This window comes from Protomyctophum parallelum, assembly GCF_964188405.1.
Source record: "Protomyctophum parallelum genome assembly, chromosome: 15".
Classification (NCBI taxonomy): Eukaryota; Metazoa; Chordata; class Actinopteri; order Myctophiformes; family Myctophidae; genus Protomyctophum; species Protomyctophum parallelum.
In genome coordinates this window covers 11630279-11644389 of record NC_139710.1, presented here as the reverse complement: position 1 = coordinate 11644389, position 14111 = coordinate 11630279, and the positions used below count along the sequence as shown (strand labels likewise).

Below are 14111 nucleotides of genomic sequence, written 5' to 3'. Positions count from 1 at the left end.
CATTTTCCCATTCATGTCTATGGGGAAATTTAATGCACTAATTAATTCATATCAATTAAACTATCCAACAAATGTCTTAGCAAAATACACGCACACGATTCCCGATGTAGCCCGTCGTCGCTCGAGTGCGTGCGACAAAAACTGTGGGAGGTATAACGCGGCAAAATAAAGTTTATCTATTATAATAATAAAGAAAAGGTCACTAAAGCAATAGTATGGTTGCCCTCAGGGCAACCACACTAATAATGTGGGAATAAAGTGTCACAATTACAAGAGTCTGGTTGCCCTGTTAGGGCAACCACACTAATTACATAGTTTGGAAAACAAGGTGAAATCCTGTTGAGCAGGAAATAGTAGCTGTAATAATGTATGCCATTTAAGGGGGGAAAAGGGGCTCCTATACTGCTTGAACATGGCAGGGCTGAAGGCTGTTTGCTCAAGTGTAGAATCTTCAATGATTTCCTAGGCTATAGTTCAAGCAAGTTTTTTTCATTAAATAGAGGGCAGGATAACCAATGGATGACCATCATAGGGATGGATGCAGTGGAATTAGGAGTCCTAATTGGCGGAGACCAATATTGGAAAATGGTCACAGGAAAAATGGAGAGACTGAATGAAGGACTAGTTGCACTGGAAAGTGTATTTGGATGGCTGGTGCAAGGAGAAGTCACTACGCTAATAGTAAATATCATAACTGAAGTTGTGGACATTGAAGTGATGCACATCAGCGTAGAGGAACAGGCACTGTCAGATCAGTTACGCAACTTTTGGGAAATCGAATCCCTTGGAATCCACATGAAAGAAATGCATTCTGAGAAGGAAGACATGGCAGTTTATCCCAAGCCGTGCATATCCACGGATATTCCAAGCCGATATTCCAAGCCGTGCCGAATCTGTGCCATATCTGCGGGCCGCTATCTGCGGTTTGTTATAATCTATACTGTATGACTAGTCAACCCGCAGTCCATACGCACCTTGAACAATATTGCACCTTGAATAACGTCCTGCACCTTGAAAAATGAATTATTGAATTGAATTTAGTGAATTGAATTGAACATTTTAATATAAAAATTATATATATATATATATATATATATATATATATATAATCTTAGGTACTATTATGTAATTTTTCTTGTGGAAAAGAGACCCCTTTGGTTGTACGGCTGTGCCGTTTGTAAATTAGCTAAGAGAGACCCTCACCCTACGAGTGTGCTGTGTGTGGACTGTGGAACAAGCTTCACGTTTTTCCTTCTTTTTTTTATACTGTTTTTATTAGGCATTTTTTGTATATGACAACTTCAGAATATTATTTACAATGATAATGAGTAATTCAGTTTTATAAAATGAAAAAAATAATGACAGGTAATGTAAATGTTCCACATTTACATTCCACAATACATAATAAAAAAGATATATAAATGTGATAAACATGAAAAAACTAAAAAACAGTTCAACAATGACAAATGTGAACAGACAAACAAAACAAAGACAACAGGACAGACACTCTTGCTCTCAAACTTTTCCAACACGTTGTAAATCAACTGAATTACAGACATTTTTATTTTTAAATGAGAAAAAAATAAATAAAGAAAAAACACACATTTTCTATTATGTTATCTATTGTGTAGGAGGCGTTAGCGTGCACCTATTTAAATAGTCAATGAAGGGTTGCCATGTCTGGTAAAATCTATCTTCACTACCTCTCAATTCAAACTTTATCTTTTCCAATTGCAAGTAGTGCATAACATCTTTCATAAGTGTAGTGTGAGTCGGAACCTGTGCTTGTTTCCAATTCAACAGTATCAGTCTGCGAGCTAGTAGAGTCACATATTTTACCATGTTATATTGGAAAGTAGACAGTTTGACCCCGGGCCCCCTGACTCCCAGAACTGCTGTCAGTGGATCCGGGTCAAAAGGTCTTCCAACAATGTCTGACAGTGATTTAAATATACTTTGCCAATATGATGTTAGTTTAGTGCAGTGCCAGAACATATGAGCTAGAGTGGCCGGCGATTGGCCACATCTGTCGCAGGCTGGATTCACATTTGAATACATTCTGTTGAGTTTTTCCTTTGACAAATGTAACCTGTGTAATATTTTAAACTGTAGAAGACCATGCCTGGCGCATACTGAAGAAGAGTGCACACATTTTTGAGATGTAGACCATTGCTCATCAGTGATAGATATTCCTAAATCGTTTTCCCAAGCAGTTTTTAAATAATCCAAGGAGGCATTATTATCTAAACATGAGAGAGAATTATAAATAATAGAAACACCTCCTTTGACCAATGAGTCAGGTAGAAATATAGATTCCATTGATGAGTTGGGAGGTATGTTTGGAAATGAAGCAGTGTGCTGTGTTAAAAAATGTCGATCTAATCTCCTACCCTCCTCTCTCTCTCTCTTCTTCCCTTTCTTTGTTTTCTTCTTTTTTCCTGCACAAAAATGAATTTCACCCACCTTTTTACTTAATTGTGATGTGACAATAAAGATTCTAATTCAACTACTGCATTGTGAAAGATTTAGGTATAGGATTTTATCTAGGCATGCCTAGGGTGGGTTGCCATTCGGTCAACGCAGTCTCTGTCTCGAAGTGTATATCTGTATGTCTTTAAATATTTTGATTACCTTGAACTGTAACCAGTATACACTATTAATACAATTATCTATCAATCAATCAATCAATCAATCAATCAGATTTAGCTTCTCCTACTGGTAGACAAGTGAACAGCAGCCTGGAGAGTGATTGGCTAGTTGACTGTCAAGTTGGCCCAGAACCATTGAAAGAGACAGTTAAGACACTCTCTGATCTCATCGCCACGGCGCCACGCGATCACATGGCTCGTGTAGCGAGCGTGACTAAATTCTGATGAATGCGTTCCAACGTTGGAACTACACGAAAGTGCTGGGTCATGACTCATGAGTGACGAGTCGCATTTTCCGTTTACAATGAAAGTTTACAATGGACTGTCGTAACTCTCTTTCTTAATGGCTCTAAACTGGCCCAACCCATAGCCCATACGTAACCACACTTGGACTGCGATTGGATAGCCTTGACCAACTGTCAATGGTCACATAGCCTGGAGGGGCGCGACCTTCCCTCTGGACTATGGGATCTACACTAATGTAACCTACGTTATTTCAGTTCAAATCGCAGCATCATCTCACTCTAGCCCAAAATGCGAGGTGTTTGTTTGTTAGCAGCCAGTGGGTGAACCGACGTGACAGAGAGGATATTTTGTTTGTGTAGCGTTTCTGTACGGTATAACGGGCACTCTCCCCACTGTTTAGAATAAGGAAATTAGGATAGCATAGTTGGCTTTAGCTCGCTAGCTTAGTTGGTGGTGGCACCGGGTGACACTCACTCAAAATAAAGTTAGCTCGTGATCTAGCCAAACACAAGGGCGAACTCTGATCTCTATTACGGCAACAAACCGTGTTTACACAGGCAGTCTGCCAACGACATTGAGGTTATTTGCTCTGCCTCTGTTAAGTGTAAATCGAAGAGAAGCCTCGATACAGGAGACATGAGGAGTCTTCCGTACTTCTGCCGGGGAGAGGTGGTCCGAGGATTCGGGAGAGGAAGTAAAGAACTTGGGATTCCTACTGGTAAGTGTGTTTATTTTTGATAATATGCTCTTTGACAACAGCTGTCTGGCGCCTATTAACACTGTACAGCAAGTTGTTCTAGTAAAGATGTGATGCTAACCAAACGTAACGTCATTTACAAGCAAAACGTTTTGTTGTGAATGACGCAACGTGCGTCATTTCACTTGGCAGAAACCTGCGAGGTCATCCGAGGCAGCAGAGCTCTCTCAGCTTGGTGTGTCACCTCGACAACAATGCAATGTAAAATAAGTGTGTGCTGAGTGGGGGGGGGGGGGGGGGCACACGAATGCATGTCACGATTTTATCATTTTTACTATATATATTACTCTTTTTATTCACTGTAGAATAGATTATTACTGTCCTTATTTATGACACTACTGCAGTAGTGTGACGTGTGTCATCACACCTGTGTGCATCTTCTTTGTACACTCACTGTAGGTTTAATTTACCGTGTGTGTGTGTGTTTAAAACATTGAATTTTGGGAAATTTTACACATTGCCAAGAAGCATTGCAGCCAGACATAACCACCATGATAAATTATCTTATGTCTCTTGTTGTAACAATGCTTCTTGGCAATACCTAAAAGTGTTGGTGTTGGTGTGTGGTGGTCCAAATGTTTGCGTTTTAATATTATTCAACATTATTCAAGTGAGATGCGTTGGTTTTATAGACTATTTAACAGCAATATTAGGCTAATATAGCTACCTATGACACCTGTATATACGTACGGAATAAAGGTTATATATCATTTATCGATACAAACAGACATGTTGACTTTCTGTCTGTGAGCACAGCTTTCCTGTGCTCTCATTGGCTGTAATACAGGCCTTCTCCGGACGCTGTCGCAACCCCGTTCATACTGCAAGTGTAAGATGTCCAGTTGGCGAGGCAGCCAAATTTCAAACCTGCTGGATATTCAGAAACACTCGCAGCTCCTTTCACAGACGGCGAGCAAAACCTCTGCAATCAAAGCCTGATCTTGCGTCAGATCGGGGGTTTTGTCGGCGAGTGCCAGAAATGCTTCCCTGACAGCATAATCGGAGTAAATATCGTGCAGTGTGTAGTGTACAAGCCATAAACCTAACCGCACAGGCCACAGGTTTTAACCTACCACGCATGTTGGGAGCATGGGTGAGTTTTAAAGGAGAATTCCATACTAAAAGGCTTTCTTACCTTTCTTTGTAGTTGGTACGTCCCCACCAAAGAGGTCCAGGTGTTATTTTGTGCAAAAGCTCCTTATTGGCTATTTCCCCTACCATAAGCCCTAAATGAATTGCATTGAATTGAATGGGAATTGAATGGGGCTATGGGGTGTTGTGCTAATTCACTCATTTCCATTGCTCAAAATTATAATTTCTTTGTATATATCCTCTCTTCATAATGTAAATAATATCCCAAGCGGCACACTTTACTACTTCTTTCGATGGAAATAAGCGAACTAGCATAACACCCCATAGCCCCTTTCAATTCAATGCAATTCATTGAGGGTTTATGGTAGGGGAAATAGCCAATAAGGAGTTTTTGCACAAAACAACACCTGGACCTCTTTGGTGGGGATGTAACAACTACAAAGAAAGGTAAGAAAGATAAGAAAGCATTCTAGCATGGAATTCTCCTTTAACCTGCCACAGGTTGGTTGTAACCGGCTACGCATGTCTGAAGCGACAGTGTTGTCGGACTAATGTCTGTCAGACTGTTAGTATTTCTAACCAACGTATGCACCCCGTTCTAGGTTAGCCTTAACACTGCAAGATTTTTTACGATTGTAAGCAATTTTGTAATCTGGTAGCGTCACACACTACAACTATAGGATAATCTGTATCTGACACGATAATTTTAGCAGATAATCTGAAGGCATCACACACTACAAGATTCTATTCACATTCTCGAACCTGAACATACATATATATATATATATGTATATGTAATTAAAATATTTAAAGTTTTTATGAGCATGCACTGTCTGAATCAATTGTGTTGTTTTTTTGGACAGCCGCACCCCGCCACGCAATAAACACACACCTGTGGATGTTATCAGCTCGACTCAACGCCATCGCGCAACGAAAAATAGATTAGGCTTGAACTTTCTTAGCCTAATGAGCATTGATTATAACAGCAGTTACAATGAAGACAACAGCTGTTACCATAAAGATAACCGTCATCTCATGATTTAGGCCTACTGTGTTATAACTACAGTTGAGTGCTATGGAAAGTTGCACAGACTAGTCACAGACAGACAGTTTGGGTTCATACCTGGAGTCCAGCCATTTAATATGTATTTGTCCGCTGTAGGCTACTCAGGATTGTGTATATTCCGTTAGAAAAGGTGAAACTGCACTCGCTGCACGCATGTTCACATTCTCATACTCCCGGACCTACGGCCAATGAGGAGCATGTAAGGCAGTATTTGGAAAACATTCGTTTATCGAGTCTTGTTAGTTAGGCATTCTTTCTGTCCATTTACTCATTTTACTGTGCTGCGTGTGCTGCACTTTTGAGTAATCAAAACAAACAAACTTAAATATGATGGACATTGTGTAACAATCTCTTTCTAAACTTCAAGTTGACACTTGTTTCATGTCCATGAATTTGTTAACTGACTGGTCCCCACTCTCTCCACTGGCAGTTCAATCAATATATTGTGTCTTGCATCAGATGCCTGACACAGAACATGCGTAAACACACACACACACACACACACACACTCACACGTACAAACCTACATGCGTCAGTCAGATCAGCAGGCTTTCGGCACTGTGTGGTCCTCTCTTGTTTCGGATCAGTGGCTGGCTTTCTCTCAGTCCCCCGCTGTGCTGTTCCATACAAGGATGTCAAGGCCAGCCCAGTATTTTACCCTGTCCCTGATTGAGCGCAGGTTTTGCTGATGGGAGGTATACCGTTTTTGACTGTTTGTTAGGCTGGTGGTCTGTATGCGTTTGTCTGCATTTGTTTATTTTATTGTATTTTTTTACTGAAGTACAGGACTTTGGACGGAGAATAAATATAATTGTATTACTCTATGGAAACGTTTTGGACATCAGTTCTTCTGCACACGTCTAAACCTTAAACCCCTAGCTGTCAGCATCCAGTTGCACCCAAGTATAGGACTTGGGCACTACAGGTTGGAATAACATGTTCTTCCTTCCACGTGCTACGTCCTACTGGGAAAACTCCGCATCAGCATTGTCAGGTGATATGAAGTGGCCTGCTCACTCCTCCGCATTGAAGGAAGCATGAGCTCAGTTCGGGGCTCTCCCCAGGTTGGCGGAGGTAGAGTAGCAGTGGGATAGCTTAGGCAAGTGGCAACGGGTGAAAAAGTGGTTACAAACGTGGGATACACATTGTGTGTGTGTGTGTGTGTGTGTGTGTGTGTGTGTGTGTGTGTGTGTGTGTGTGTGTGTGTGTGTGTGTGTGTGTGTGTGTGTGTGTGTGTGTGTGTGTGTGTGTGTGTGTGTGTGTGTGTGTGAGAGAGAGAGAATCTGTGAACTTGTATCTGTGAACTTGTATGTCTGTGATTGGCTAGTTCCAATACATTAACAAATCCAGAGGGATTGTGATTGGCCAGCCTGGTGGGACAACATTTATCTCATAGCCTGAAGGGAAGATCGTTGTGTAAGTATAACAAAATAAAATAAAGACATAGTAGTTGCCAAAACAAATTGAGAATTGGCCTGCTGCCAGGCAGACACAAGAAAGATGACGCAGATTGACATTTGGCAGAGTAGTTTGCAAGATTAGCTTTAGACAGATACACAGAAACAGACGTACTCAAATTCAATATCTCTGCCACTTGGCTGAAATACCCCACATTACTTGCATGACTTAACAGGAATTACAGAAGTATAACATTACATTTGGCAATTAGCAAGTCACTGAAAAAACTCATAGATTGATGAACTGAATTTGTTTATAATTCTTTATATTATTTATAATTGTATTTGACAAGTATCTCACTTTCACTCGCCCCTATTCTATCTCCCTTCAGCAAACTTCCCGGACTCAGTGGTGGAACATCTACCTGCAGATATTTGCACAGGAATTTACTATGGCTGGGCATGCATAGATAACGGAGACATCCACAAAATGGTGATGAGCATCGGTTGGAACCCTTATTACAAAAACACAAAGAAGTCCATGGTTAGTTATAACATGACAATTGTTCACTGTGATTACAGTGTTTCATGCTCAACAAGTTAAAGTAAACTCAGTCGGGAACATTTAGCTTAAACAGAAATTTCACTCTGGGTCTCTGTGTTTCCACTTTTCTGATCATCTTTAAACCTACACAATGCAGACTTTGTTTGTTTGTTTGATAATTTGTTACTATGTGTAACAATCCGAATAACGTAAGGAATTGAAAACTTACTTTCAGCCAATTGCCTCCCCCAATTAAAATGCTGTTCATTTACCCCAATAAGTGGTTGGGAATGAACAGCCTTCTTGGTTAACAGTCTTGCCACTATAATCAATGGAACCTGATTCGGCTACACCGAGTGTTGGTGCGGTGCGCAGGTTGTGCGTAAGCTCCGCACGTTCTATTTTTCTGTGTGTAATGTATGCGACTACGCGCCTTCAGAGGAAAAATGCTCCCCGAGGGACGGATGAATTGTCGGTGCAGCCACCTCGATACTTCCGTTCCGCTCTGTCCAGTCTAGCCCCCCTCTAAGACAAAGACAGCACAACGTAAGACAGCTGTGTACCGCCACAAATACATTTACGATTAGGTTAGAGCAGTAGTAGCACTTTTTTGGCTTCAGTATCCAAATTCCCTGATGCTAGGAATTTATTCAAAGGATCACTTTAATGAGCTAGACACTCAACAAAGTCATTCTTTACTTTTAAGCTGGTGTGGGGGGGGGGGGGGCTCTACCTTTTAAAAAAGAGAAAAATTAAGAAAAGAAAAAGAACTGGCACCTACTGTCGATGTGCATGTGATTAGGTATTAGGTGTCAAAAAGAGTTACAATTGGTGCCTCTATAAACTTTAAAAAATGCATTGTGTTTTTCATCACAGGAGACGCATGTGATTCACACATTCAAAGACGACTTTTATGGACAGATTCTCAGTGTTGTAATGGCAGGTTACATTCGTCCTGAGAGGAGCTACAACTCACTTGGTAAGATTTATAACTCAAATGAAGGCCACCCAAATTCAATCTTAACAGTCATCTCCTTCCTTTCTGCCTTCCCTTGTCTTTTTTCATATTGTCTCCATCCCCTGCCTACTCTGTCCATCTGGATTGTTTCCTTCCTCTCAAATTCAATTTATCCCTCTCTCTCTTCCCTCCATCTCCTCTTTAATTCTGTTACCATCCTTTGCTCTAATCTAAAATGTCCTACCTCTTGTTTACAGAACTTTACACTCCTGTCTTTCCCTGCTCATCTATTCAACATTTTCTACATGACATTATCACTTGTTTCCTTCTCTCCATCCTTTTTTTTATTTTATGAAACAGAAGAACTAATAGTGGCAATAAACAATGACATAGAGGAGGCCAAGGCAAAGTGTGAGCTCCCAGAGCATCTCAAGCTGAAGGAGGACAACTTCTTCACCACAGCCCACAACACATCAACCACTGAGTCGTCGTCTTCATCATCACAAACGATAATCAACGGTCACTGACCGATGACTCTTTCTTGAGCTTTTTTCACGCATATGCAAAACCCACCCTAATCGATGCACAACCCTCACTTGATCATTAAGTAAGGACCTTGTCTATAGTGATGAATCCATCAACTGCCATTTTCTTTTTTACTTTTACTTTTTTCTAATTTTGTCTTAAGTCTTGCTGGAGGAAGCATTCTTCTTTTCACTGCAGGCAACCATTTGAATTCATGGATGGTTTTGAGTTCTGTACAATCTCACCACATTACCTCATTAGGATCTTATGTGGGGCAATGCCCTTTGATTATCATTTCCCCTTTGTTTTCCTATTTTTACACATTCCCATTCAGATTTTCTTAGGCAATGGCTGTAGTATGAATAGATAACTTCTGAACTAGATATCCTGTTCATATTCTTGTCAATCTTTTAAATCTGTGTTAGTATGGGAAAGTGTTTGAATGGACCTTGTTAGTGGAGATGATGGTATGTCTTTTATTGTGAAAGGCAAGGCTGGGCCATGAACACCCGGCCCCACTGCCCCATTCGGAGCTTTGCTCTTTTACTATCAGTGCCCTTTCCGTGAGTGCTATCTCACCAAGGTCAAATATGTTACTTATTAAGTCTTGTGTGTTGATATTTGTTTTAGCAGGGAAGATGTTTATATCTGGGCATTAATGTTTGGAACTTAAGAGATGGACACCAGAGTGACAGACAGATTGATGTATTACTGACAAAGTTAATATCAAAGGTCTTTCCATGTTTTCTCTCACTATTTTCATTTAATTAAATCAATTTGAAATGTAACATCCCTGCTGCTAGGACTTTTAGTCACAAACTGTCTGATCACTGCCCATATTAAAATAGGTGATTTGTTTGTCTTACCGGTAGTTTATATTTAAGTTTGTTGTTTATTTTAGTTATGGAAAATTCACTTGCCCATGATTGTAAACTCAAAACTGAATTCGTGTATATCAGGGGTGTCCAAACCTTTTTCAAAGGGGGCCAAATTTGAAAACATGAAAATACCCAAGGGCCAACTACATCTCCTACCTGTCGTAATGTGCTTTCGGACCATATTAAAGTCGCACACAAATGCATTGCATTTATTTTATTTCGTCAATATCAAATATCATTGGTCTCGTCATGTGTGCTGTGAACAAAACACAAACAACTCAGCCTTTTTTCAGCCTTATTTAACATTACCAAATTGTAATGCCGTTTCCAATCTGACTTTGAGGACATTAAGCACACTGTGGACTCCACTGATGTATATGACCAACTGTTTTCTTGCATCAGTATTATTATTTGTTTTGATTCTTTAATTGGCACAATGTTGCCCCTCAAGTCACATAAAATCTAGATGACACCCGTACCCCCTTTTTGAAACCAGCTCCTCGCCCTACACGCTTCCACTCGGTTTGAGCATAGATATATAAATAATAGACAGCATTTTTCACTGGCTAATCTTAATTTAATAGACTTGTAATCACTAAGACTTTCTAGGTATACAAGTCATAAGCACTGATAAGCGGTGGGGGAGTCTGAAGTCCATCCAAATTTTGTGGTTCAATATTTCTGGGAATGTTCAGACTTTAATTCATATTGTGAATTGTTAAATACATGTAATGAAATCAGTCACTATACTTGTAATTTATGTTACAAGATTGTGTCTTTGCTCACACGCTATAGCTGAATCATCAACATGGTCACATTACAGCTTCTGGAACTTGATAAGGAATGCCTAAGTGAGGGTTAATTAAGCTACTCTTGATGTATTTATGGGAAGAGTAGAGCTCAAATTTGTGCTACCCTATGACTAAGTACATTGCTTCTAAGTTCAATCATATCATTCAGTGGAGACTTTTCTTGAGAGAGATAATTACTATTTTATGAATATTGTTTATTTTTTAATAGATTCTAACTTTCTTCTCCCTTCCCAGGGACAGATTTACTCTTGTATAGATTTTGGAATGGCACCTTTGCCCATAACTTTGATTTATTTATTATAGTAGGCTACGTTAGTTCTGCATATATGGCTTCTCAAACTTTATCACATGTAAAAGACATGTTTGCCGCTTTACTAAGACACACAGAAACACTATCGTCACAAATTATCATCACTGATGAAGCAAAATAGCTTCATCAGTGATGAAGGCTGGATAGCTGAAACGTTTGTCCTTATTTGTTCAAATATGAAATAAACTATTTGAACTGCAGTCTTGGTGTGTGCAACCCACTACCTTTATTTTGATATACCCTTTCCTACCATATAAGATCATTTGTTTATCATTTGCGTTTGTGTATGTTGTATGTTGCCTTCCTCTCCCGATGTACTCGGGAGTTGAATGATGGCTCTTTTTAGAAATCTAATGCACTGCTTTGTTAAAGCAATCTTGAATTGTGACGGAAAGATGAAGGATTTCTTTTCAAAGCAAAATATCTCACTTTTTGGAAATATTTAATTTCTAAATTAACTCAGACACTCATTGTAGAGTCAATGGAGCTATATGCTATTAATGGTGCCTCATTTTACATTTATAATTATACAACAGTAAATTATAAGTTCTAGTAGGTCTACTGCAAAGACACTGTAGGAAAAGTGTTTTGATCAAAGGGGGTGCATACTTAGTTTAGACTAGTCATTGGTTAGACATGGGTTAAGGTTAGGTTTAGGTGTGCTGCCCCGTGGGAGGTTAGGTTTAGGGTGAGGGTTTGAGATAGGTTTTAGTTGTAGGACTAATGACTGGTCTAACCAATGACTAGTCTAAACCAAAAACTGTCTAAACTATAAGTACTGCACCCGATCAAAGAGCTTCTTCCCATAGGGTAAAGCACTCAAAGAAAGGGGGATTATAGTAAAACATAGTCGTGTACCTACATTGTAATTCCAGCATAAGGGAGCCATAATCTACATCATTCAAAGGATATTCAGTTCAGCCATATCCTGTTAGTGCTGTAAAACTGAATTTATACTTTGTTTGACTACATCGCTTTGCAAAAATAGCAGCTTTTAAGTAAAACGTGGCATGCTGCGTCCGTTTTTTCAGGGTTTTTATTTATTTAAAAAGTGTTATTTTTGTCAATCAATGCGGTTGTAGAATACTACAGTGACTGATGATTGCCTAACTTTACTTACACATGTTCATATAATTTTGCTCTATTAAATGGATAATTCTACAATATATGTAATTGCTCCTATTCTCCAGCTCTCTATCAGTCATGTTCTTATATATTACTGTAATGGCCAAGCAGGCAAACAGGAAGTGAGTGTTGTCTGTTATGTTGTAACAAAATGACAAACTAAATGAACAATGCAAACGTGGAATGGAGGTTTAATCTGTTACTGTCACCTTTGGCTGTGTTTGAAATTACATTTTGCTAATTAATAAAGCCTACTGAACTGCTGCATACGTATTGTGTTTGTCCATATTTGTATTATGTATTTTGACTCTGGTAAGCCAGTTGATGAAATCCATGGTAAATTACCATATTTTTACATGATTGAGTACATACTGGCCCCTTTTCCATTCTTGGGAACCGGTACAGGTTTTTTTTGGTTCTTAGTCCATGAGCCAGTCCTCTAAAATTGGAACTTTAATTATGAATTGAGTGGGCAAAACCTTACCTATATTAAATTGTGTATTTATAGGATCAATATAAGTAAATTAATATATGATAACCCTTCCACAGTAGTAGCTTTTTCATATTTTCCCTATATATTGCCTAATTTGCATATTTAAATGTCCAATTTCAGAAAATGTGTAATACAAGAATAAATCATTGTCTTCATGTAGGTAATCAACTGGGGAAGTTTCATGGTGATAACTATTAATTACATGTTTACCTATTCACCTATCACGCCTACTGTAGGTGAAATTTACAAAATGTGTGATACCGGTACATATGAAAACGCTACTTCTGTGGAAGGTTTATCATGTATTCATTTACTTATATTGACCCTATTAACAATTTAATATAGTTATGGTTTTGCACAATCAATTCATAATTACTTTTGAGCTCTAGCTGGCTCATGGACTAAGAACCAAACATAACTGAACTGGTTCCCAACCAGTGGAAAAGTGGCCGCTGTGCATAGGCATTTCTGTAAATGAGGCCCAATATCTTTGTTGCGTTACACTTCAGACTTTGCCTGAACTCAGGAAATCTGTTATTACACTTTAGACTTTGTTTGCATGTAACCACTTGAGCCCTAGTAGCAGGCTATCCCTATATGTATATAGGCCAGGGGTTTTCAACTGATTGTGAACGAGGGACCACCACCCTGACTTAAGGCCTATTCATAGTCTGGATTTTCGGTGGTGAGGTGACCACCGCTCTGGTGGTGAGCTGACCACCGGAGCTGAAATAACGTTAAGCGGTGGTGAGTAAAAACAGAGAGAAGGGCTGGAGCGGTGGCGGTGGTTTGCTCTTCACCGCGGCTCGTGACGTCATGTTGTAGTTCGGTGGTCACCTAACCACCGAAAATCCAGACTATGTATGAGCCTTTAGAATCAACCTGGGGACCACTGTTGTGTTGAGTGGGGATATGGACTAAGATTTGTGCTTTTGTAACACTTGCTATGCAATGCATCCCATGTGTAGGCTATATACATACATACTGTTTCTCAACCAATGGTCCATTGACTATATTTATATTTTCCTTTTTCTGTTGAATTTCTTGACCTCCAACTTTTTAGCAAAAGGCCGATGCACACCTCAGAAGGCTATAGTGACAGCCTGACAGGTGCGTAGGGCAATAAAGCATGTACTTAAAAAGGTTATCTTTGAAAAACAAAGAAGGGTCCCGCACACTGTCAGAAAACTTGCCAAAAATGCACAAGAGCAACATTTTTGGCAAGTTTTCTGACAGTGTGCGAGACCCTTCTTTGTTTTT

General features: G+C 39.5%; 1 protein-coding gene across 2 annotated transcripts; it reads left to right on the top strand.

Annotated features, from left to right (window-relative positions):
* The first annotated feature begins 3141 nt into the window (after nucleotides 1-3141).
* Nucleotides 3142-12619, top strand: rfk (riboflavin kinase). 2 transcript variants are annotated; one of them, XM_083784497.1, is made up of 4 exons: nucleotides 3142-3612; nucleotides 7599-7750; nucleotides 8627-8729; nucleotides 9069-12619. In XM_083784497.1, the coding sequence occupies exons 1-4, from the start codon at nucleotides 3531-3533 to the stop codon at nucleotides 9233-9235; spliced, it is 504 nt and encodes a 167-aa protein (XP_083640623.1). In that variant the 5' UTR covers nucleotides 3142-3530; the 3' UTR covers nucleotides 9236-12619. The 2 variants fall into 2 exon arrangements, with proteins under 2 accessions (XP_083640623.1, XP_083640624.1); XM_083784498.1 differs by having other exon boundaries at nucleotides 8966-9102.
* The last annotated feature ends 1492 nt before the right edge of the window (nucleotides 12620-14111 follow it).